This window comes from Benincasa hispida, chromosome 7 (assembly GCF_027475165.1).
Source record: "Benincasa hispida cultivar pf3 chromosome 7, pf3_genome.v1.1, whole genome shotgun sequence".
NCBI classification, from domain to species: domain Eukaryota; kingdom Viridiplantae; phylum Streptophyta; class Magnoliopsida; order Cucurbitales; family Cucurbitaceae; genus Benincasa; species Benincasa hispida.
Genome location: NC_143484.1, coordinates 53216866 through 53243684, shown reverse-complemented (window position 1 = coordinate 53243684; position 26819 = coordinate 53216866). Strand labels below are relative to the sequence as shown.

The 26819-nt window shown below is 34.8% G+C and overlaps 2 protein-coding genes across 3 annotated transcripts; both read left to right on the top strand.

Annotated features, from left to right (window-relative positions):
- Positions 1-14319: 14319 nt before the first annotated feature.
- Positions 14320-20228, top strand: LOC120081520 (putative methyltransferase PMT5). The gene is made up of 10 exons (XM_090315508.1): positions 14320-14643; positions 15005-15980; positions 16144-16270; positions 16511-16751; positions 17027-17252; positions 17433-17594; positions 17783-18085; positions 18533-18665; positions 18764-18968; positions 19744-20228. The coding sequence occupies exons 2-9, from the start codon at positions 15373-15375 to the stop codon at positions 18911-18913; spliced, it is 1950 nt and encodes a 649-aa protein (XP_090171634.1). The 5' UTR covers positions 14320-14643; positions 15005-15372; the 3' UTR covers positions 18914-18968; positions 19744-20228.
- Positions 20229-22929: 2701 nt separating this feature from the next.
- LOC120082181 (14-3-3-like protein GF14 iota) lies at positions 22930-26089 on the top strand. Of its 2 annotated transcripts, none has more exons than XM_039037438.2 (7): positions 22930-23110; positions 23756-24062; positions 24216-24303; positions 24400-24509; positions 24582-24730; positions 25332-25384; positions 25725-26089. In XM_039037438.2, exons 1-7 carry the CDS (start codon positions 23035-23037, stop codon positions 25728-25730), a joined length of 789 nt encoding a protein of 262 aa, XP_038893366.1. In that variant the 5' UTR covers positions 22930-23034; the 3' UTR covers positions 25731-26089. The 2 variants fall into 2 exon arrangements, with proteins under 2 accessions (XP_038893366.1, XP_038893365.1); XM_039037437.2 differs by having other exon boundaries at positions 25722-26089.
- Positions 26090-26819: the final 730 nt, after the last annotated feature.

The following is a 26819-nucleotide window of genomic DNA, read 5'->3' as shown; positions in this document are numbered from 1 at the left end:
ACCAAAAAAAACGGGAAACCCGATCCCCGTGGGAAATTTCACGGGGACGGGGAATGAAATGGGAAGCGGGGATGGGGATGAGGAAGGGGAATAGTACCCCTGGCCCCGCCCCATGGACATCTCTAATAGAAATGTATAGTTCCTACCACACGAAACTCATACAAATCTATGTGTAAAAATAAAATTGATCATAAAAAAGAAACCCTTAAAAACTAAAGAAGAAAAAAGAAAAAAAAGTTTACGCAATATTAATTCCACCCCTTATTAAAGTGTAAAGCATGATTAAAAAAACTAAACTATTACTCTTCTAAAATCTTATCAAACCAATATGAAAAGTTTATCATACAATTTTTTGTTGGAGATTTAGTTTGTTGACATTATAATTTTCTTTAAGGCAGTGGCTCTACAAATATCTCAAATAAAGTACTAACATCAGGTTTTGACATCAGAATATTTTTTTGCGAAATACTTTCTTAATCTGGAAATATCTAACAGATTGATGTAGTCTGATATTTTCCTTTATTACGGTGCGACTTATTTTCTTCTATTTGAGAAATATTTCCTTTTCTAGATTAGTCTATAAAATGAGTGTTCTGGTATGCTTTTGATGAACAATTTTTTATTATGCCGATTTGGGTTTTTTGAGAGCAAGACGTTGGCAGCTTTTGGCCAAATTGTCCTACATTGTGATCTTGTTCGTTGCTCACTTATTCTGTTGTGCAAGTTCTTCTTCCATTGAATACAAGAACTTGAAGATTATTACGGCTTAAAGGGAGCCTAAGCCCTAGTTGTTAGAGAAGGGATTCTCAGTCTCAGGGGGAGCCTAAAACTCATCTTCGAAGAAAGGATCTCTTCATCTTAGGGAGTTCCTAAGAATCATCAGTGAAGGAAGTTCACTGACATTAGGAAAAATATTTTCGTGAGAGGGATTCTTATACACTATCAGGTGTCGAAGTGTTCAATGCTAATATTAATATACTTAGGGGGAGTTTATTTAATTAAGAGGGAATCTCACATCTAGGGGAGCCTAGATGACGTGAGAGTTAAGCTCTATGTTAGCCACTATAGTAGTTGGGGTATTATAGATAAATACTACGTTGTAAACTACTTAACTATTTACTATTAGTGGACTATCTTTCCTTGGTGCTCAGCCCCCAAGACGTAGATGTTTGTCACCAAACTGGGTTACCAACTGTTATGTGTCTTTATTTGTTTTATTGATGTTGGAATTTTTATTGTTACAATTATTGTCAGTGCTTTCAGCTTAACAACCACATATTGAGTGACAAGTCATCCTAACGCTTTTTCAATTGGTATTAGAGTGAGTCACCTTTATCTCAGATGCTTCGATCATGGATGGAATCAAGAAATGAGGCTCTACCAATCATCCACCTGTTCTTTGAAGGAACTCTTATTTAAGAGTACCTATGAGCGGAAGCAGAACTTTTCCAATTCATTGTGACAAAATTACCACATATACATTCAAACATACTAATATGCATTCATAATGCTAAAGAGATCAAGAAGTCATACCAGATGAAGATTTCTTCTTCAAAACAAGTCTAAAACCCAACCGTCTACCTCAAACAATCACCACTCGAACAGAAAGAAACGGATATGACACCACCACTCAAACCCCTCAGTATTCTCGGAGTGAAAATCCAAAGTGTGGGCTCTGTTCGGATTTGGTAGAGGGGTCGTATCAACGATTAAGCAAGTGGGAGATGAGGTCGTCTATCGTATAGACAAGATGCTTAATCGTTTAGGTGAAGTATACGATCGTGTAGGAAAAAGTAAACGATCGTGTAGAAAAAGGGTAAGCGATCGTCTAAACGATCGTGTAGGAAAAACTAAGCGATCGTCTATACGATCGTTTAGTAAATATCGGGAGCTAAACGATCACTTAGGAAAAGGTAAACGATTGTTTAGTTAATAGCGCGCGAAGGTGTAGTCGGTAAGCGATCGCTTAGTAATATCGTATATGTAAGCGATCGTGTAGGCACTGATTTTCTAAGTGATGACACTCTCTTTAACACAATGTTCGTGCCTCTCATGCTTAACACACCGTCAGCTATTTATGCATCTCAAAGTGATCTTTCAATACACTCATTCATTATTAGAACAGAAGAAACGTTATCCCATTTCCTTTATAACCGTCCAATGAATGTGATCTCATTATATTCATAACATATAAATTAATATCATATATTAATTATAATATTTTCCTCTATTAGATATAAATCATATTTATATCCAATTTTCTCTAAATTAATGTATCTCATATATAAAGTTAATTATATCATATTTAATTAACTCGTTCAATTATATCATATATAATCGAACTCTCTCTTGTCAATTTGAATATTTCAAACTGACTCTCAACTTGTATCCAAGCTACTAAAGGGACCTTATGGACCTATGGCTCAAAGTTCAAACGATACGTGAATAGCTTACTAAACTCTTTAGTCAAGATATCCACCATCCGTTAACTGCCAGGTATTCCACTAAAGACCGACAGTTGAACTCTTTTTGCCATATATATATATATATTTTTATATCTATTAGATATAACCAATCATCAGTACGATGAGCCTTCACAGATGCTCGTAATTACAGCAGGCCAATTTACCATTTTGCCCCTATAATTACATCTTCCTCCTTAAGTACCACTGATCCCTCTAATGAACAATACAACATAGTCCTACTATGTGTGAACACCTCTTGGGCCATGAAAAGGTGCGTGGCGCCACATCGTTCAAGCTCCGGGATCTTCCCTTAAGAGAGCAATCTATCTACTTACCCCTACTTTGGGGAATGAGTGAACTCCATCTTGTGAAGCTGAGTTCCCAGCTCCTAAATCAAACGAATTCTCAAAATGGTAGGTTTGAGTCGGTGCTCTGACCACTCGCACCTATGCAAATCAAAGGACCGCCCTCAATGGCAGGAGTTCCCAACTCACTCAAGATCGAGGTCGTGTTACCTATAGTCATCATCCTAGTGAAGTGAAGTCTCAGTTATGAACGATGTTATATAACAAGACGTTAACACTTCATGGTCAGATCGTATACAAACTCTTTGTATAGGACGCCCCCGCTCGTATGTCCCCTACACGAATGATCAAGATCAGATCATCTGTAACAAGTCACAACATTTGTGACCATTCCACAAAGCGGGTTGCATCCGTAACGTTACCAGGATAAGGTTTTCCCTCCTATATCCATATACTACAAACTATTTTAATTGTCACTTGAGACATGATTCACTTGTATGTCACTACATACATGCTTAAGTTACATAAAGACAATAAGGGATATTAAGTTTATTGATTTGTGGTAAAATAAAAAACATTTAAATGTGCAAAGTCAAGAGGTGAAGTAAATATCATATATGTTATACATCACAAGTGTTCGTACAAAGTTGTTTACAAACTATAGGACACAAGACTTTAGGGCACAAACCCTAACATTCTTGATGGAACAAACTATTCATACTGGAAAGCTCGAATGACTGCCTTCTTGAAATCGGTTGATAACAAAACTTGGAAGGCTATTGTGTCCGGATGGACACATCCTATCGTCAATTCCAAGGATGGAAAGGAAATTTTGAAGCTAGAGGCTTAATGGTCGGAAGAAGAAGATGAAGCCTCGTTGGAAAATTCACGTGCCTTAAATGCAATATTTAATGGTATAGATTGCAACATATTCAGAGTTATTAATACTTGTGTCTCAGCTAAGGAGGCATGTGGTATCTTGTCTATTGCTCATAAGGGAACGCCTAAAGTAAAGGTATCCGGGTTGTAGTTGGTGACACCAAAGTTTGAGCATCTTAGAATGTATGATAAGGAATCCATTATTGAATTCAATATTTAGTTGCTAGATATTGCAAATGAGTCTTTTTCTCTCAAAAAGAAGAAGAAAAACTTGTCAGGAAATTTTTGAGATCTCTACCCAAGAGATTTGACATGAAAGTCACATCCACTGAGGAAGCTCAAGACATAACAAAGTTGAGAATAGATGAATTATTTAGCTCCTTACTCACTTTTGAAATGCCCCTTGACAGAAAAGTTGAAAAAAAAAATAGTAAGGGAATTGCTTTTCAATCAACTCTTAAGAAAAGTAGATTGGTGACAATAAATATTCAGAAGATCCTCTTGTCAAATTGATCGCATTACTTTCAAAACAGCTTAATCGTGTGCTCAAAAAATTTGGTAAGAGGTCTGGCTCTTACAATAACAATAAGTTTGGAGGATCTACTCCCAATCAATTTAGATCTCATAATACTAAAAAGGAATCTAACAAAACAGGTAATTTTTTTCTCACAAAGAAAATAACTTCAAATGTAGAAAGTGTGGTGGATTTGGTTATATATGGGCTGAATGTCCCACTTTTATGAAGAAATCGCAAAGGCTATGTTTTAACGTTGTCTGATACTGAATATGGAAATAGCAATGACTCTAAAGATGATGTCAAAGCGCTTGTCAGTAACATCTCCTCCGACGCCTCGTCATGTAATATTTCTGAATATGATGTGTATGCACAAACTAATCATGACACTGCAGAACTTGAGTCTATAGAACCTTCTTGCTCTTTTTCTCAAATTGCAAGATGATTCGAAAGCCCTTGATATGCAGAAAGAAAGAATTAAGACGTTGATAGCTGACAATCATAGACTTATATCGATTATTACAGATTTGAAGCGTGAACTTTCTTAAGTTAAAGCTGAAAAGCATTTCTTATGCAAGAATATTAGAATGTTAAACACTGGTACTAAATCTCTAGAGAAAATTTTGACAGAAGGAAAATATGTTGGTGATAACTCTAGGCTTGGGTTTCCTAAAAGAGGAAGTACGTATTATAATCAGTCAAAACAGAAAGGGAAGCAAAAGATTGAATTTTTTACAGCTTAAGATCCAAAATCTTTTGGGTCTACAGGTAAATCTATTGGCAATGTTGTGCTAAAAAGATAACCACTTGACTAGACTAAAATGGATCGGTCACTACTGTGGAAAGGTGGGTCACAAACGTCCTTTTTGTTTCTAGTTACTGAAGCTTCTTTACAAATCCACCTATTCCAGAAGTACTCCCTATGTTACATAGGATTATTATAACAGACAGACTATAGTCAAACAGGTGTGAGATAGAAAAATAGTCAAAATAAATGTAATGTGGTTTTGACTTCGCTTAGATCCTCTGCTAAAGGCGACTAGTATTTTGATAGTGGAAGCTCTCAACACATGACTGGTGAAAAGAGCTATTTATCCAATCTCAAATCTGTCAGTTCTAGAAAAGTCATATTTGGTGATGGTGCTCGTGGAAAAATCATTGGGAATGGAAAACTGAATTATTCGGGTCTCCCTTCTTTGAAAGATGTGATGATGATTGAAATTCTCACTGCCAATCTTATTAGCATTAGTCAGCTATACAATCAAGGTCTGAATGTGAGCTTTACCAAAGACAAGTGTGTTGTCATAAACGATGTCAAAGCCCTCATTATGATAGGTTTACGTTCTTCTAATGATTGTTACCTGTGGAGTTATAATCATCCTTCGCAGATTTGTAGTCTTTCTAGACAAGATGAAGCGAGCCTTTGGCATAAATGTCTCGGGCATATAAGCACGAAAACTATTCAGAAGGCTCTTACAACTAATGCTATAACTGGTTTCCCTCTTCATCAAGTTCTCCTAGAATTATTTGTGGAGATTGTCTATCTGGTAAACAAACTCATGTCTCTCACAAGCATTCAGGTCACTATAGCTCTTCCCGGGTTTTTGAACTTCTTCATATGTAACTGATGAGACCCATGCAATCTGTGAGTCTAGGAGGCAAACAATATGTTCTCATTGTTGTTGATGACTACTTTAGATACACCTAGGTGCATTTTATTTGTGAAAAATTAGACACTTTTTCTATTTTTCGTGCTCATTGTCTTCAACTACAACTTAAAAAGTACCTAAATGTGATAGACATTCGAAGTGATCATGGTAGGGAGTTTGAAAACTCTCAATTCACTGAGTTTTTTCAGTCTAATGGGATTCACCATGAGTTTTCTGCTCCTATTACACCACAGCAGAATGGAATTGTAGAAAGGAAAAACAAAACTCTTTAATAGATGACTTGTGCAATGATCCATGCAAAGCATCTACCATTTCACTTTTAGGCAGAAGCTCTAAATATAGTCTGTCATATACATAACAGAGTGGCCTTAAGACCAAGAACTTCAAGCACTATGTATGAAATATGGAAAGGTAGAAAACCTAATACGAAATATTTTCATGTCTTTGGAAGTGTCTATTACATTCTTGTTGATAGAGAGACTAGAAAAAAATGGAATACCAAGTCTGATGAAGGGATATTTCTTGGATATTCCTCAAACAATTGAGCATGTCATGTCTATAACAAATGAACTCATACTGTAATGGAGTTTATTAACATTGTAATTGATGATGATGTTATTTCTTCTGGTTCTTCTCTTATTGAAGGAGAAGATCTCAATATCACTCCAGTTGTTAATACTAATGTGCCTAACATCTCATTTGAGATGTCAATAGACATAAACTCAGAAAATCTTGTGGAGATTAACCAGAATAGCATTGAGCAGACCAATGCAAGCAACAAGCAACCTTCCAACAGGGTTTGTAAAAATTATCCCCCTAGTAACATTATAGGGGACCTGGAAGATGAAGTGACAACCAGAAGAAAGGATAAGGTTAATTATCTTAATATGATCAACAATATTTGCTTCACTTCTCCTATTGAACCAAAAAATGTTAAAGAAGCTTTTAAAGATGAATGTTGGGTGAATTCCATACAAGAGGAGCTCGAGCAATTCGTGAAGAATGATGTCTGGACTCTTGTTTTCAAGCCAGATTCTGTGAATGTTATTGGCACAAAGTGGATCTTAAAAAACAAGACTGATGAGAATGGAATGTGATAGAAATAAAGCAAGATTAGTGGCCCAAGGATATACTCAAGTTGAAGGTGTGGATTTTGATGAAAACTTTGCTCTTGTTGCAAGATTAGAAGCTATTAGACTCTTGCTTAGCATTGCTTGCCTTTTGAAATTTAAATTATAGCAGATTGATGTGAAAAGTGCCTTCTTGAATGGAATTCTAAATGAGGAAGTGTATGTTGCTCAACCCAAAGGACTTGTAGATCCTTCTCATCTTAAGCATGTGCATAAACTCAACAAGGCCCTCTATGGCCTCAAACAGGCTCCCAGAGCATGGTATAAGCGTAATTTCTTGTCAACAATGGATACAGGTGAGAGGGTTGATAAAACTCTCTTTGCAAGGAGATCTAACGAAAAGTTTGTGATTGTACAAACTTATGTTGATGACATTGTTTTTTAAGGAACATTTCATGAGATGGTTGAGCTCTTTGTGAAACAGATGCAGGATGAATTTGAAATGAGTATGGTAGGAGAATTATCCTACTTTCTGGGGTTTCAAATCAAGCAACTGCATGAGGGAATCTTTATCTCCCAAAGTAAATATGCCAAGAATTTAGTGAAGAAATTCGACCTTGAAGGTGCTCGTGCTAAAAGAACTCGTGCGCCAACTCATGTAAAAATGATAAAAGACTCCAATGGAACTAATGCAGATGAGAGACTCTATAGGAGCATAATTAGAAATTTGCTTTATTTGACTGCCAGCAGACCTGACATTGCCTTTGTTATTGGTGTATGTGCTAGATATCAATCCTATCCTAAAAACAATCATTTACTCAGTACAAAGAGGATCATTAAATACATAAATGGGACTAACGATTATGGCTTATTGTATACCCTGGATACCAATAGCTCTCTAGTTAATTACAGTGATGCTAATTGGGCAGGTAGATTAGAGGATAGAAAAAGTACATCCGGATGTTGTTTCTTCTTAGGGAACAACTTGATTTCATGGTTCAGCAAGAAACAAAATTGTGTTTCCTTGTCTACGGCTAAAGTAGTATATGTTGTTGCTGAGAGTAGTTGTACTTAATTACTTTAGATGAGACAGATGTTGATGGAGTATGATGTCTCACACAATGTCATGACTCTTTTCTCGAACAATATGAGTGCGATTAATATATCCAAAAATCCAGTTCAAACAATTGTACTAAACAAATAGATATCAACCAACATTTTATTCGTGACTTTGTTGAAAGCAAACAGATTGTGTTAGAGCATGTTAACACGAAAAATCAAATAGATGATATCTTCACCTAGGCCCTTAATTATTATTTTGAAAGCCTGAGAGTTACCTTGGGCCTTTGCATTTTAAAAAATTAACAATTAATGCTTTGAGTCAGTCTTTGTTCTTTATGGGGTCCAACAAGCACAGAAGGCTAAATGGTTATTTAAAAATAAAACATCATTCATTATGGTTGGTACTCAAATAAGGGGGATTGAATAGTACTTTGTTCCAAATCATCTACCAAATTCGAATTTTTCACAAGGAGAGTGTGTTTGTTGTTCTCTAAAAATCGTGGGTGGTTTCTTTTTCCAACTGTCCTGGTGTAAAGGTCTACTTGAGTTCTGGTGTCCTCTCAATCTTGTATTACATTTTCTGATGGTAAGTACAAGAATGTTGCTCATACGTCTGAAAGTAAAATGGTAAGATATAAGGAAAAAGCAAATAGAAAACGAGTAGTGAAAGAAGATGTATCTCCATTGCTACAAACAAGTATGGTATTCATGTTCGTGGAATGTCTATTGCAAAAAAAGAAGTTGGTGTTCCTTCCCCTTCGACAACCGGTGGAAACAAAAGAAAAAGAAAAAATAAGTTCTTCATCTCTTATTCTGACTGATTTAGTAGGAAAAGTAGTTGAAATATACCCTGAAAAGAGTAAGTCTTCATCTGAAGGTTTGCCGAGTAGCATGCATGACTTTGTGATTGTATCTAGAAACCCTAAGGATGTCCCTAGTATTTATGATCAGGATCATCCCGAAGCCAAGGTTTTTTATGAACAATTTGTGAAAGATACTACTGCTTTTGAATTTGTTTTGAGAACCATTTTTACTGAGCCTAGCCCTGCTGATAAAGTTGGTTCTATTTCGATGGAATCAGAAAATGTCTTATTGCCTGACTCAAATGCGCATGCATTGAATGATTTTGTTAACAAAGTTGTGTCTGAAATTTTGACCTCCATTGCATCTTTACCTGTTCATATTGATTCTAAAGTTTCTTCTGATACTATTATTCAAGAAGTTAAAAATCCTAGTAATATTGAAGAAGGGGTTAAGGTTCCTCCTATGGAAGTTGTTGCGAATGATCTAAATGTTATGGAAGCTGAAGGATATTATGAAGGTTCTCATGAGAATAAAGATGTAGAAAGTGTTGAAAGTGCAGATTCTAATGATAATTTTCCTCTGTCTAAACTTTCTATGAAAAAACTTACAGATGTCAAAAGTGTTGATAGTGTGTCATCAGAGATATTTGATTCTGAATTTGGTTAATATGAGCTCGAGGATGTATCTGATTCCTCTTAAGATAGTGGGTTGAAAACCTCTACTGACCTTAACAAGTCTTCTCCTAATTGGGTTACTAAAGCATATGTTAGAACTCGAGGGAAGAAAGCAATTGCTCCTCTGCATGTTTTTTCTGTTCCTTTAGATAGTGTATCCTTTCTTATGAACAAGGTGCCAGCATGTGGAAATACGTGGTGCAGAGGAAGAATGTTGATGAGAAGGAATTGTCTGACCGAACTCAAGAATGTTTTTATCTTGTTAACATGATTCTGCAAGCCCAACTGGACAAAACAATGTTGAATTTAGGCCTCTTTATCCTTAGTTAGTGTACGAATTTATCATCAGTCTCTCCCCTGAGTTTGATAATCCCAACAGTCTGGGTTTCCAGAAAGTTCATGTGTGTCATCATGCGTTTATCTTCAATGTTGATTTGATTAATAAGTTTCTAAATAGGACAGTGTCAGGACAGATTTATGAGAAGCGGCCATCTTGGAAAGAGTTGACATTTGAGTTAACTAGTGAGGTTTGTTGGTTCTGGCCCACGAAAAGGCAATTATCCACTACAATCTTGAGCTCAAAATATGTCGTTCTTCTCAATATTGGTATATTCAACTTGTTGAGGTTGGTGCTCTAAATCTCATAGGGTCCTGGAGTTTGTAATTGTATTATACAAACATTTTATTTATTTAATAAAATATGAGATGTTTTATTTGACATTTAGTAGCATTAAACCCACAAACCAATAAATTAACATTCAAGATTATCTTATTTAGCTTAAACATGTATGTAGAAACATAAAGGTGGATCATGTTTAAGTGATAACCTAAATGGTCTGTAGTAGATGGATAAGGTTGGATATCTTATCCTGGTGACACTACTAATACGACCTGTTTTGTAGATGTTACAATTGTTGTAAAGTACTATAAATGATCTGATCCTGATCATTCTTGTGGAGACATGTGAGCAAGGATATTCTATACAAAGGAGTTTGTATAAGATCGGACCATGAAATGACTAGTCTCATTATATAACATCATTCATAATAGAGACTTACTTTTCACCAGGATGACCATAGATTTCATGATCTAAATCCTGAGTGAGTTGTGAACTCCTGCCTATGAAGGTGGTCCTTTGATTTGTATGCGTGAGAGTGGCCAGGTCACCAATTCGACAAACTTACCAGTTTGGGGATTCTTCTGATTGGGGAGTTGGGAACACAACTACACAATAATAAATTCACTCATTCCCCAAGATAGGGGAAAGTAGATAAATTGCTCCCTTATGGGCTGATTTCAAGGCTTGAACAATGTGGTGCCACACCCTCTCCTGGCTCGAAAGGGGTTTAGTCATAGTTGAACTATGATTTATTGTTTATTAGAGGGATCAGTGGTACTTAAGGAGTTAGATGTAACTATAGGGGCAAAACGATAATTTTAGCCTAGTTGTACTTACAAGCAATTTGTGAAAGGTCATCGCACTGTTGATTGGTTATATCTAATGGACACAAAAATATATCTGTAGTGCGAAGAGTGCAGCTGTCAGCCTTTAGCGGAGTGCTCGACAGTTAATGAATGTTGAGTAAATTAATTAAATAGTTTAATTAATTATTCAAGTACCGTTGGAGCTTCAAACTACAAGTCCTTGAGGTCCCCTCTGTAGCTCAACAGAGATTTATAAGAATCAGTTTTGGATTAGTTTGAATTGTTCAAATTAATTGAGGGAATTAATTATATGTGATATAATTAATTTAATTTAATTATATATGATATAATTACTATAATCTATTTGATACATTATAATATAAAGTTTATTTAAATAAATATTTGAATATGATTCAAATATTAATTATCTGAATTGGATTCATATAATTAAATTTAATATAAATAAGATTTATATTGAATATCGTGGTTGAGAGAATTAAACTATAGGTTATATTGTATTAGATACAATATTAAATTATAGGTTATATGTTATTTTTTATATAACATATAGTTTAATATATATTATATGATAAAGTGATTATCATATAAATATATATTAATGTTTTAATTAAAGTTATTTTATTGTTATTTTTAAAAATACATTTTTTAGGAAGGAGTTATAAATCCCTCCCTTTTTTCTCTCTACTATGTTAGTGGGAATAGAACGGTTGAATGGGATCCTTCATCTTCTTCTTCTTTTAGGTTTTACATAAGAGTTATGTAAAATTTTAGTCTCTCCCTATCTCTCAAATCTCTAAAACTTTCCCTCACCAAAAAGCCAGAGCTCATACACTCCTGGATTCTCATCCCAGAGAATACAGAGGCAATCAATTAGTAATGGCCATTTGGGATAAATTAGGGTTTCAAGTACGTTGTTGTTGGTGATATTTTGGAGAAGAGGATACATGAAGAAGATTAGATCTTCAAGGGTGAGTTCCTATTATTCTTTTCTAAAATTTCTATAAGCATGCTGTATTTTTCAATTTGATGCATAATTTTTTTCTTCTATAAAATTATGGTTTCTGTAAAATTTGGGATTTAGGTTCGATCTCGTTTCCGCTCAAGGACCTTCAATGGTTCCTTCACAATTGGTGTTCGTCTTCACATAAGTCTGGTTTATCTAACTCCTTTGCTACTCTGTTGTTTCGGATTGGTATTGGAACTTCTCTTGATTTTGGTGCTTTTGTTATGAATCAAATTAAACGTCATATTGGTTCTCAGGCTTTAAAGCATCCATTTGTTATTCTTGGTTGATTTGTGGAGTGTTGCTAGCTCAGAAACCAAACATTATTTATTCTAATGAAGTTGTTGGTCTAGTTCCAGTGCTTATTTCTATCCATACAAAATTTTTGCAAAACTTTCACATGTCTGATCTTGCAACTCCTACTACAAACGCTTTTGTTGATGGTCTCTGTAATGGATTTATTGAATCCTCTTTCGGCAGTCATGTTCTGCATCACTTGTCATCTGATCTTAAAGACATCGATGCTCAGCTTCAGAAGCTTTAGGAGCGTAAAGATACAGTGATTGCTTTGATGGCCACGATGCATGCTTCTTTGGCGCGTTCTGCTAGAGCTTTTTCTTCTGATGCTTATTTTATTATTCTTTTATGACAGAAATGGGAGAGTTTTGTGGTTGGAGTTTGTTTTGTTGTTACTGCTTGGAGGATGGAGTTTTGTGGTGTTTGTTGTTTTGATCTGAAGACTTTGTTTTTTTGTTGGCTTGTTCTGGTTTTATCTGATGTTAATACTTCTTTAATGATATTTAGTCATGTTTGATGTTTGTTTTGCGTTCTGTCTATAAAAAAAAATTATAAGCAAAAGGGGGAGATTGTTGGAGATTTGGTTTGTTGGCATTATAATTTTCTTTAAAGCAGTGGCCCTACAGATGTCTCAAATAAAGTACTAACATCAGGTTTTTACATCAGAATATTTTCCTGTGGAATACTTTCCTAATCTGGAAATATCTGTCAGATTGATGTAGTCTGACATTTTCCTTTATTGCAATGCGGCTTATTTTCTCCTATTTGGGAGATGTTTCATTTTCTGGATTCGTCTATAAAATGAGTGTTCTAGTATGCTTTCGATGAGCAATTTTGATTACGCCGATTTGGGTTTTTGAGAGCAAGATATTTGCAGCCTTCGGCCGAATTGTCCTACATTGTGATATTGATCGTTGCTCACTTTATTCGCTGTGCAAGTTCTTCTTCCATTGAATACAATACTTTGAAGATTATTACGACTTAGGGGGAGCCTAAGCCCTAGCTTCCGAATAAGGGATTCACAGTCTTAGGGGAAGCCCAAGACTCAGCTTCAAAGAAGGGAGTTCTTCATCTTAGAGAACTCCTAAGAATCATCAGTGAAGGGGGTTCACTGACATTGGGAAAGATATTGTCGTGAGAGGGAGTCTCACACACTGTGGGGTGCCGGAGTGTTTGTTTCTAATATTAACATACTTAGGGGAGCCTAAATTTAGTTGAGAGAGAGTCTCACATCTAGGGAGAGCCTAAGTGACATGTGAGTTATGCTCTATGTGAGCCATTATAGTAGTTGGGTATTACAGATAAGTACTACGTTGTAAATTGCTTAACTCTTTAATATTAGTGGACTATCTTTCTTGAGCGTTTCGCCCCCTAGGCATCGGTATTTGTTGCCAACTGTTGTGTGTTTTTACTTGTTTTATTGTTGTTGGAATTTTTGTTGTTTACGACTATTGTCAGTGCTTTCAACTTAACTGTGAGTGACAAGTCATTTTAACGCTTTTTCATTCTTTATAAATAAATAGATACAAATAAGATGAAAAAGATAAAAATCACTCCTATATCATTTATCTTTAATATTACAATAATCTTGCAACTAAAACAGTCTTATATAAGTATGCAAATTAGGGATTAAAATTTAAAATCAATTAAATCAACCATAACTCATCTGTTTAAATATTTAAATTGACGGGTGATTTAACCATTCAAAATTTTAATTGAAACAAAGTTGATATAAATGATTTGTTTCCAAAAAGATTGATGCAATAAAATAATCCTAATATTATAATATGAGCTTTGGACAAAAGTTACCTCTTATTCTCTATACATCTGGCATCCAAAGTTGGCGTCTCTGTTTCATACATATAATATTTAATGACGCCATTATTATCTTTATTATTATTTTGGAATAATACATAAAAGTTTATTTCAATCAATAAACTGGTTAATGATACAATTAATTGAGCACTTCTTTTTCTTCTTCTTCTTCTTTTTTTTCTCCACACAGTTAATTAATTAGTGACTTTTCAATGATTATTTATTTAATTTGCAATAAAGCATTGTTGAAAACTTAAGCAATGTGGAGATAAGGAAATCAGATCTCAGCCGTCACTTTTTCTCCTTTTTCTTTTTGTTAAAATATTTTAAAGGTCTCGATTGAGCCAAACAATTATTGGCTCGTAAATCGCGTGAAAATTTCAATTCTAAAAGATATGGAGAAAAAAAGAAAAAAGAAAAAGAAATATATAAAGCAAAATAAATGGAAAGGAGTGGCATATAATGCCATAAATACACATGCTCCAGTTTAACGGGTACCTAAAAACCAGAAATTCTATTCTGATTTTGTTGAGATCGTTTCTTTCTCCTGCTTTTCGACTGAATCTTACTCTTCATCAACCCACCACGGAGTTTAATGCACCAAAAACCCTAATTCCTGTTGCTGGAAAGTGTTTTTTGGTGTGTAATTTCTGTCATTTACTCGATCTTTATGTAATTGTTAATTATTGGGGTTTGTTGTTGATTTATGTGGTGTGTGCTTTTGCATTTTATGTTTGGATCTATGTGTGATTTTGTTTCCATTTCGGGATCTGGGTTTGGCTCTTTGACTTATAAATGGAAAGTTGTGTATATTGTTTTTTCGTCATTTGGATTTTTGGTGGTGGGGAATTTCGGAAATGGGAGGATGATAATTTCAAATACTTGTGAATGGAATTTGTTGTGACATTCAATTTTGCTTTTAGTTTGTTGAATGAATGGGATCGTTGGGTTTGTGTCTGATGCTAATTTGATGTGATGGATCTTTGACTTCTTTTTGCAGGTTGATCTCGTTGGTCATTCTTTGGAAATTTTAATCTCTTACCATTGATCGCGCTGGATTGGTCGCATTGAAGTTCGGGTAGAAGAATTTTTTGTGCAATTGGGGTCTGACGTTGGTTCATAATCAGTTTCTTGGTTTCTGATCCATGATTACTCATCCAAATATAGTGCTTTCGATCTGAAGTTCCTACTTATGATGGGCTTTTGTGTTACTTCCTCGTGTTTCTTCTTCTAACATTCTGATCTGGTGGTACGTTATGTGACATATTCGTTTTCAATTGGGAAGGAGCATAAGTAGGTCTTCAATGATTGTATTGATTGCTTGTATTCATACCAATCTATATAGAAGTGTACGTGACATAGTAGGTTATGCTTTATGCTCTGCTTCGAGATTTAAACCGAAGGCACTTCCCGTTTAGAGTGGTTCTGAACTGGATTATTAAGGGGACTTCAGAAATATTGGACATGAGAAGCTCCTGGGTCAATAAAATATCTGTAATCTTAGGCTCCAAACCACCATTCAGCTGGTTAATTTTGTGCCTCATCAGCGTGCTTGCATTAATCGCAGTGCTAGGTACATCTACTTCAAATGCCTTTGACTCAGTTACCACTACACCAGTGTCTGACATTTATGCTAGCTATAGAAGGCAAAAAGAAAGGGCAGCAATTGATTTGTTTGACTTAAAGTCTCTTTCGTTAGCCACTACTCGGCTGAAAGAGTTTGGGCTTTGTGGAAAAGAAAGAGAAAACCATGTTCCATGTTACAATGTTACAGCAAACATGTTAGCTGGATACAAAGAAGGGGAGGAGTATGATAGGCACTGTGAAGTGTCTAGAACAGCAGGACGGTGTCTGGTTCGTCCTCCTAAAGACTACAAGATCCCTCTGAGCTGGCCTGTTGGCAGGGACATAATATGGAGTGGAAATGTGAAGGTAACAAGAGATCAACTTCTGTCTTCTGGGAGCCCTACCAAAAGGTACTCAACCTCAACCGGACGAACATGAATCAAACACTTAGATTTTTTTACCCTAAGGATTAAGTATTTTGTATTTAGAACCAAAGTAGTTGTTTTATTTTTGTCTTTGTGGTTATTTTTATTGATTTTAATGTAAATAACCATCTTACTTTTCTCAACAAAGGTTGATGTTATTAGAAGAGAACCAAATAGCTTTCCACTCAGAGGATGGAGATGGAGTCAAAGAGTATTCTTTTCAAATTGCAGAGATGATTGGTTTAGGCAGTGACTCTGAATTTCTTCAAGCTGGTGTAAGTCTTAATGTCATCTAAGAAATAGAGGCTGTTTGTCTTCTTTTGTTATCGTCATTTTGGGTATTTAATGCCAATGACAAGTGAATCAAGTTAAACGTTTTTCTTTAAAATTACCCAAAGGATAAAACGTCATATTAAGTAGTAAATAGTATCCAGTGTTTCTGTCCTTTCAATCTTTTATGCAATTCAGTGCAGTAACCTATTTAATGTATCAATGATTTGATATGTCAATTATAGGTACGCTCGATACTTGATATTGGTTGTGGGTTTGGTAGCTTTGGTGCTCATTTAATATCAATGAATGTAATGGTTATGTGCATTGCAACCTATGAGGCGACTGGCAGCCAAGTTCAAATGGCTCTCGAGAGAGGCCTTCCAGCGATGCTTGGAAACTTTATTAGAAAACAGCTTCCATATCCATCTTTGTCATTTGACATGGTTCACTGTGCACAGTGTGATATCTCTTGGAACGATAAAGGTAACTTGAAAACAAATTCAGATGTATCTTATTTTATTTGATGGGTAAGTGACACTTGTTATGAGTCTTTAAGAACAAGAAAGAACAGGATGGACACTGCTATTTACAGATATGCCGACCGAAACAATATGGTTCACTTACAAACCACAAAAAATTATATGGATATGCATATTAAACATATTATATTCTTCAAACTTCATGAGATTTTTTGGAATTAGTGTAGTTTTATTGACTTGATATTTTCTCTCATCTTGTTTATCGTGAATAATGGGCAGGTGGGATATTCCTTATTGAAGCTGACCGATTACTAAGACCTGGAGGTTATTTTGTTTTAACATCTCCCACGGGCAAGACAGTTGGAGGTTCACTGTCTTCCAAGAAGCCAAACATTTTGACACCATTAGAAGAGATGACCCGAAAATTATGTTGGAGTCTTTTGGCTCAGCAATATGAAACTTATATTTGGCAGAAAACTACTGATCCTCATTGCTATTTATCTGGGTGAGCATAATTACTATTTACCTCCTAATTAACCTTTTGAGTTCATTCTCTATTGTGTTGTTTTTTGAACTTCCGTCAGAACCATTTCTCTTCCATGAATTGTTTTCACTTATAGCTTTACTGTCGTTGGTTATTGTTGTATCAAAATTTAGTAATGCTTCGACTTCTTTCTTCTTTTAGCAAGCAGGAAGTTGTACCAGTTTGTAAAGAAGGGCATGATACTCCATCATATTATCAACCTCTGGTACCATGCATAAGTAGTACTACCAGCAAGCGGTGGATTCCAATCCAGAACAGGTCTTCTGGTTCCCATTTGAATTCAGCTGAACTTGAAGTTCATGGAAAGTATTCTTCCATAATGGGTCTATATTGCTTTTTCATGTGAATTTGTAATGTATTCCTTTTTTCTTTTTTGGTGTTATGATGGACCTGCTGTTCTTTTTATGTTATATTGGTCTGTACAATGTGCACTGAAACTTAGCTCGCACTTTGTGCTGCTATTGATTATTTCCTCTGTCTATATCTGCAGGCGTTCAATTAGAAGACTACTCTGATGAACTACAAATTTGGCAATCCGCTTTGAAAAACTATTGGTCCTTACTCACGCCTTTAATTTTCTCTGACCATCCAAAGAGGCCTGGTGATGAAGATCCATTACCTCCATTTAACATGATACGCAATGTGATGGACATGAATGCCCACTATGGGGGTTTAAATGCTGCGTTTGTGGAGCAGAAGAAAACAGTTTGGGTCATGAATGTTGTCCCTGTTGGGTCTCCCAATACACTTCCGCTCATACTTGATCAAGGTTTTGCTGGTGTTCTGCACGATTGGTATGCAGTTCTTACTTCTAATCTTTATTGAGAAAAAAAAAAAGGAAAATTTAAATCAGACTGGGTATTTCTTGGTCCAATTGGTTTGTGTTGAGTTGGAACAAAAAAACATCCTGGTTTTGTTGATTCGCACCACACTAACCTTTTTAAAACTAATATTCATCTTTGTACTTCACATGTTGTGTTTTTAGCTTTCTGTAAAGGAAGGTCACTGTTTGTTCTTGACTTTTTTTTTTTTTTTTTTTTTAAAAAAAATTCTCCTTATTTAAATTCATGAAGTAACAAGCATCTGAATCTATGACACGTCTAAATAATAATATTTTAAATTTTGTTGAGTATCAATGCCATATGATGTTATTGTTTCCCAGTCAGTTTTCATCCGGTTCTTCCTCACCCCTCAAATGTACGGGCACCTAAAACAGGTCTTAATTCCCCGTCTATTTGTAGGTGTGAACCTTTTCCCACTTATCCACGAACATATGATTTGCTCCATGCAAATGGGCTCCTCTCACAGCTACTTCCAAGTAGGTGCAGCATGATTGGATTATTAGTAGAGATGGACCGTATACTGCGCCCTGAGGTACTAGTCCTTCACCATAATCAAGTCAGAGCTTCACATTTTCTTCCTGTTCCGACCGTGCCAATATTATATTGATCGTTTTGACTATTGTTTGTCAGGGTTGGGTTGTCCTAAAGGACAAAGTGGGACCGATAGAGAAAGCCCGAATGTTCGCTACACAGATTCGTTGGGAAGCAAGGGTGATTGACTTTCAGAATGGGAGTGACCAGAGGCTCCTTGTTTGCCAGAAACCATTTGTGAAAAAATGATCGATTTGTCATGTGGGAATCTCACAACGGGAACGTGTACAGTTGTTTTGCTATGGTAATTCCTCCATGTATGCTGAAATATTTTCCATGAGATCTATAGTTTTTGTTTTAATAGATGTCTTAGCATTTTAGTAAGACTCCAAACCGCAAAACATGAAATAACTAAAACACAAAGAGGAGATGTTGGTTTTTATAGTCTTTGGTTATTATAGTTTGTGTGTTATAATAGTTTAATAGCCTGTATTTGGGATGTAGACTATTTTAGTCTACGTAGAAAGTAATAAACGCTCTAACAAAGAGAGAAAGTGAAGATGAGTAGAAAATAGTAATACAGTAGTTAATTGTAGGTTGTACTAGTTGGAAACATCAACTATTATAATTGGAGTCACAAATATTAACCTACTCTACCCACTTGAAGTTGAGGGCCCAAACACCCAAGATGGTAGCAAACTTGCAAACATCTTTTCTCGAAATGAAACTTTCATTATCAAAAGAAACGAGAGATGGGATATCCTCACGCACCAAAGGGTTACAAAAAAATAAGCCCACTATTTTAATTGTATAACCGGCTGGGTAAGGCAGTCTCCTTTCTGATATGTAGTGTTTAGCAGTAGGAAGCAACCTCAAGAAAAAGAATGTAGTAGTTGCCCCTTCTCCTCTGTATGTGTTCTGCACTGTTTTATTTCCATGAACTTCAGGTATAACATGCATCTCCTTTTCTCCTTAGTAGGCACCTATCTGTAGGAATTTGATTCAGCAATGCTCTTTTATTCATTCAATGCTAAGATTTACAAAGATGAGATGAATTTTCTTTGTCTGGGTTGTCACAGGGTAATAGGGAGTTCATATAATCAAATCATATTGATGAAGAGCCTGATGAATCCAATCCGACGTTGTTGATGACTAGAAATCGAGGCACGTGCAATCCTTTAGATTTTGAGATTTTTCGCAGAAATAGCTGCAATTCATTTTTGCCACAGTTTATTCTTAGAAATTCATTTAATCCCCCCTCTCCTCACCTCTCTTCTGGCTTTCTACCCTAAAATATCTTCATTATTTTTATACTGAGACCATGCTATTTCAATTGAAACATAATTTTCTTTCTTCTTTTGGGAAAGAATGTCCAATTGCCACGAAATATAAGGGCAGTTTTCTCTTCCTTTCTCTCGATCAGAAACTGTGGTAAAAATATCAACATTGTTCCTGATTTCTTTTTTTTTCCCCATTTTTTTTTTCTTTCCTTTCATAAGTTGAATGTTCTGAAATAGAAGAAAACCTATATTCATATGAATGAGAAATATCAAATTTCATACTATGAATGCAATTGTGAAATATTACACATAATCATATGCTTTGTTTTGGGCAAAATATTTGCATGTATCATGAATGTGATATGGAAAATGAAAGGACAACTGGGTAACCAGAAGATAACATTATGCTTTTTATACTGTTTCTTGTAACTGTTGATGGTTACCCTGTAAATAATAGTGTGCTTGTAATTTTTTTTTAGCTAGTGAGGAGTAATTAAGATGTATATCATTGACTAAAACAGAATCCTTTTATAGGTCTTGTTTGGTAACAATTTCGTTTTTAATTTTTTGCTTTTGAAAATTAAGCTTATTTCATCTCTATTTCTTACAATGATTTGCGTTTTTTTTAAGTACAATTGTTGAATTCTTAGTCAAATTTCAAAAACAAAAACAAGTTTTTAAAAGTTACTTTTTTTAGTTTTCAAAATTTGGCTTGGTTTTTTAAATCATTGGTAAAATGTAAATAACAAAAGAAGAAATTTAGAGGTGGAAGTAGTATCTATAGACTTAATTTTAAAAATTCAAAAGGTTACCAAACGGGACCTTAATGTGTAGAAATCAACTCAATGAGAAATAAAAAAAATTATTGTACCTTGTCAATTTCATAGGATTGAATCTATTTTGAAGTTCATTTCCTTTTGAAATCTTTTTAGATGTAATAACTTATCAGCTATTTTTTGGATAAATTATAAATATAAGTCTACCTATCTTGATAATTGTAATTATGTAGTTTCTAAAATTCAAAAAGTACTATCAACGTGATTTACTTAATCTATATAATAATCATTTTGTCTTTAGTTTTTTACTTGTAAATCACACTCATAATCCTACTTTAATTTTCTAACTCTATTATCCACTCTTTAAAAACGTTTCCAAAAACCAAGTTCAAATTTAAAAACAGAAAATTTAGTTTATATATATATATATATAAATTTAACATTTTGAGTATGTTTATTATGACTATATTTTAACTATTTTCAAATTGGACCAAGAAGTTTAGATGGACTTGATGATGATGGTGTTAAGACTAACCTTGTTCTTAATTTATCTAATTATTCTTGTCACAAATGATTTAAGGACGATTAAATGTTTATTATAACATAATTTTGGCCCCTCAAAATCTGTTCCTTAGGTTTGCCCCTGCTTGTAAATTGCTTGATTTATTTTTCTCATAATCCATGTAATTGTTGAATTAAAAAAGAAAAAAGTGTATCATTCTTCTATAAAATAAATTTATAGGTTGCTTTAAGAAGAATATTCTATGCAGCTTAAAGAAATGATATCTAAAAAGAAACATCATGTAAGTTTACTATTAAAAAAAACATATCGTAAGTGATACTTTAATTAAATAAACTTCAGGAGCAAAGGTAATATGGGAAACACAAATAGACAACACATACTTGTTAATTCACATTCCTCGTACGTTGTCCTTGTGTTTTACGAGTGATTTAAAAAATTAATTGAAATAATAAAAATGTGAAATTGGAGATGCAGGGTATCAAACCCTGTACCTCTCACATGCAAAGCGAGCGCTCGAGCTACATCCCCTTTTGTTAAAAATCTTCCATTTTACTTAATTTATAATATACTTATGGGCAATAAGGCATCATTTATTTACTAGGAATAAAAATGAAAATCAAACTGCACGAGAATTATATTCCTTTGTTATTTATTAGGAATTATCTGGAAAACAATAACCATAGTGTGGTAGTGGAACACAACAATTGATTTTATATCTTTTCTTAGTACAATAATTACCGTAATGAAATGGAGTCTTTGAGTACATGTTAATTATACCTTTATTAATTGATTTTATTAAAGGTTACATCTCAGAAAAGGCTCAAGTCCATAATGACTTGGGAGACTGCTAGTGGCAGATTCAAAACCCTAATGATTTTATATAATTTAGTAAAAATAAATGTAATCAGTTGAGCTATCATTGAACTACCTAATGGTTGTGATACTATGCCAGTTTTTTTTATATATATTATATAAAGAGCATAAAGTTGAGGGGGCTCAAGACCCTAGGCCCATACTAAATCCGCCATTGGAGACTGTACATTCCCAAAGTAAGAAACAAAGTCTCAATCGGGTCGAGCTCAATGTTGTTACACAAAGGAGGAAATGTGCAAGTCCATCATATCACAGGTATGCAATCTTGAGTGCTTAGCTGAACCAAACGTTTTGTGTACTAACTTAGGCATTGAAACATACGAAACTCAACCATCAACAAGTGCGAATTGTCTTGTCTTGGATTAGCACCAATAGCAATGAGCAACTTGAGGAGATCTACCCACCAAAAGATTTCATTTTAACATTTTTTTAGAAAAAGATTTAAAAAAAATAATAATTCTCAATTATTTATACCCATCCCGTTGAAGTAGACCGTCTATGAAAAAAAAAAAAATCACCGAAAGTAGGTAAATCACATATCCACCCCACGAAAGACGACGAGAGAGACCCTCCAACCCTTCGGATCGCACACTTTGAACAAATCCAACTATTAACCTAAGCAATACGACGTCGTATAACCCCCTACAACAGACCAACACGATTTGCGCGCTTTACACTTTCCAAATTCCCACTTTACCCCTAAACGGACGGTCCAGATCCAATCTCTACCTTCCCTCAACTTGCTCGTTCTTTACCCCTGGCGTCAACTTCTCCTCCTCTCCTCCTATTTTTATATACGTAAATTTCAACAAATCTCTCTTCCTTTTTCACACAAATTCGCTTTCTTCTTCTTCTTCTTCTCCTTCTTTTTCTCGCTTTTCACATTTCTTCGTTCAATTCTCTCCGGTGAGCCCTACAATGTCGTCCGCCGAGAAGGAAAGAGAGACGCAGGTCTACATGGCCAAGCTTGCAGAACAGGCCGAACGCTACGACGGTACGTTCGGCCGCTTCCTTGTTTTTATTATATCCAGCATTTCGGTTTCGATCTCAACTTTTGCAATGTACCTTGAAAATTTTGTTGAGTGCATCGATTGTTTAGCATTTTTGTTTCCGTGCTGGAACTGCCACTGTATTCGTTGTGCGATTAGAACGCATTGCTTCGTACTTTGTTAGATTGGATGCACTTTTAATTTAATCGGTCGTTTAGAAATTTGTATAATGAGGCAATAGATTGGAATTCGTGTTATTGATTCTTGGAGAACAATGAGATAGGATTATAGGAATTGAATTGTTGTTTGTTTTAATGATATATCTGAATCGAGTTGACGGATGGCGTTGATGAGGTTGGGGAGACTTGATGTGAATGGTTGGATCGTTGTTAACTGTTTATTTTCTCTTTTATCGTTTTGTTTTTTTAATGTTTGGACTTGGAATGTAGTTCCAGTTTGTATTTTATTTCATACCCTCCAGGTCGTAAACATGTCAGATCATCATGTAATTAAGGTCATCTTGTTATTCAAAGGCAATATAAGTCGTCTTCATGATTTCATCTGATGGAGGAAGCTGTTTATGTTTTTATCAATTTGTGTAAATATGATTTGCAATTAAGATTTGCGTATTTTGTATTTTAATATCACAGAAATGGTGGAGTGTATGAAGAAAGTTGCTAAACTAGATGTTGAGCTAACCGTGGAAGAGAGAAACTTGCTTTCTGTTGGATACAAAAATGTTATAGGTGCTAGGCGAGCTTCTTGGCGCATCATGTCCTCAATTGAACAGAAGGAAGAGTCCAAAAACAATGAGAATAATGTTAAACTTATTAAGAGTTACCGTCAGAAGGTGGAGGAGGAGCTTTCCAAGATCTGTACCGATATTCTGACTATTATTGACAAGCACCTCATCCCTTCTTCAACCTCTTCAGAAGCATCAGTTTTCTACTACAAGATGTGAGTTTTGTGGGAGTCATTATTCGTTCTAAATTGACTATAGCATGGTCAAAATTTTGAACTTTTCGACTGATCTTTTGTGCTTAATAATACCACGAGAATGATTTGAGATGGTATCTCTAATCACCTATATTATGGCATGGATGATTCTAGGAAAGGTGATTATTACCGATATCTGGCTGAGTTCAAAACAGATCAAGAAAGAAAGGAGGCAGCTGACCAGTCATTGAAGGGATATGAGGCACGTTTATTTTTCTATATTTCCTTTACTAGAACTGAATGATTTAACTTTTATTCGTTATCTTACTCCATGCTCCGTTTGCCGAATTCACGATAGACTGCTTCGAGCACCGCAAATACCGAACTTCCATCAACCCACCCAATCCGTCTTGGCCTTGCTCTCAACTTTTCTGTCTTCTACTATGAAATTATGAATTCTCCTGAAAGGTAAAAGTAGTTTATTTCTGGAAGTACTTCCACACCAATGGTTCTTTGACTAACTTGTTCTAATTGGTATAGGGCTTGTCACTTGGCTAAACAAGCTTTTGACGAGGCAATTGCAGAGTTGGATACTTTGAGTGAGGAATCATACAAGGACAGTACCCTCATAATGCAGTTGCTGAGAGATAACCTCACTCTCTGGACATCTGATTTACCAGAAGATGGAGGTATTTTGTTGTTGAGGCTAGATATAGACGTAGTTTTGTAAAAAGAAAATCTGGAAAAGGCATATTTTTTTGTGTCAAAAGGCACCTCCTCACTACAACCGCTCTCTGTTTACCCATATCCAAACGAAGAGAGTGATTGCCCAATTTCTTGTATGAATTCTACAAACATTTATCAATACTCGTTTTATATGGACAAAAATCAGGCTTCCTCTAGCCGCCACCCTCCACCCCAAGAAATGAAACCACAAAAAATAAAAGTTCAGACTTTTCTAGTCATAAAATGCCAAAATCCTTTTTCCCCTTCTGATGAAATATTTTAATGTTAAATTGCAAATTTTTAGTCTATAGTTTGAAAGTTAGAATTTAGTCTTTAGAATTTATAATTAGAACTTAGTCTCTATGATTTGATACAATCCTCACCTATGTTAGAGACGGTTTATGATAATTTTATCAAATTATAGAGACTAAATTCTAACTTTTAAAACCATAGATACTAAATTCTTAGTTTCTCCAAATCATAGGGACCAAATTTGTAATATAACCATATTTTAATTTTATGCTCTTTTAAGGCATTTGCTTAGTCTGGAATGATTTTATGTAGGTGAAGAGAACCTCAAAGCTGAGGATTCCAAACCGGCAGCACCAGCCCCCGAGGTAATTTTCTTTCATGCATGACATTTTTTCACGAGCTTTTAACAAGTTTCCACCATGTTATACTTTGATATAAAATTTAGGATAATTGTTTTAAATGGTAAAACTACTGAAAATATTATCAATATTATCAAGTATAGTAAAATGTCATTATCTATCAATGATAAATCACGATAAACATTAATCAATGTCAGTAATCACTATATCAACAATGTCATTGATTGATGTCTATCGCGGTCTATCACTAATAGATAGCGAAGTTTTACTATATTTATAAATAAGTTGGTTCTTTTTTCTTTATTTCAAAACAACCTTACAATTTAAATTCTGTTATGTGCAGCAGCGTTAATGGTAAAAATGAGAGTAACCCCTCACACAAACGACTGGATTGGACATTACATTTACTCACTATGGAGTAATGGACCCGTACAATGGTGGCTTGTGATGAATATTAGCTTTCTTTTTGGTTCAACCAAAACCAGTAAGATTAATTAGATCCATTTATTGAATCATTGTTTCCCCTCTTTTAGTTTCACGGCATTGGGCTGAACTTTTAAAGTATTAAATTGTCATTTCCTTTGTTCATCCCCCCCTCGTCGCTCCTTTTCTTTTCTTTTTCTCTCTTGATTTTTTTTTCTTCCTTTTAATGTAAACTACGATGTTCGGAATTTGGGCAAAATGGATGAGATCTTTATGGGGTATTGATTATGGGTTGGTCTAAATTTACACCTCTTTATGATGTGGAATTGCTTGCACATGGGTCTTTGACTGTATGGCTCATTATTGTCCGTAATTGAGGTAACAGTACCGAGACACGTTCAAAATAATTCCATAGGCTATTATTGAGAGAGGACCATCTTCCATTTATGTTCTATAGATGTATGTTCTCTTTTTCGTCGAGTTCAAATTTAAATATCTAATCTTTGGATTTATTACTTTTCCAGGATAATGTGTATTATTTTTAAATTTTAGCTAATTGATTTGTGTATCTAAAGTTTGCACTTAGTTTGAAAGTCAGATGTAAAATTGAGATACTTTCGTTAAGGCCAATTAGCAGTGTCGATTATTTTCATGACGGTTAGCCCAGAGATTGATCATCATTCCCGCAATTAAGCATAAAATGGTTAACAAGAAATATGGAAGTGTTTATACAAGTGGAACTTTTATTACCTACTACCTAACTTCATTTTGTATTCATTTGGTTTTTGGTTTTTGAAAATTAACTCTGTTTCTCTTATGTTTTACCTTTCTTGAATAAAAGAGTAGAATTCTTAATCAAAATTCAAAAATGAAAATAAATTTTTTAAAACTACATTTTTTTGTAGTTTCTCATAAGTTGGTGCTTTATTTTTTAAAATATTGGTAAAACTAGATAACTAAACAAGATATTTAGGGGGCGTTTGGCTGTGAATAACGGTAAAAATAGTGTTTATAGGTT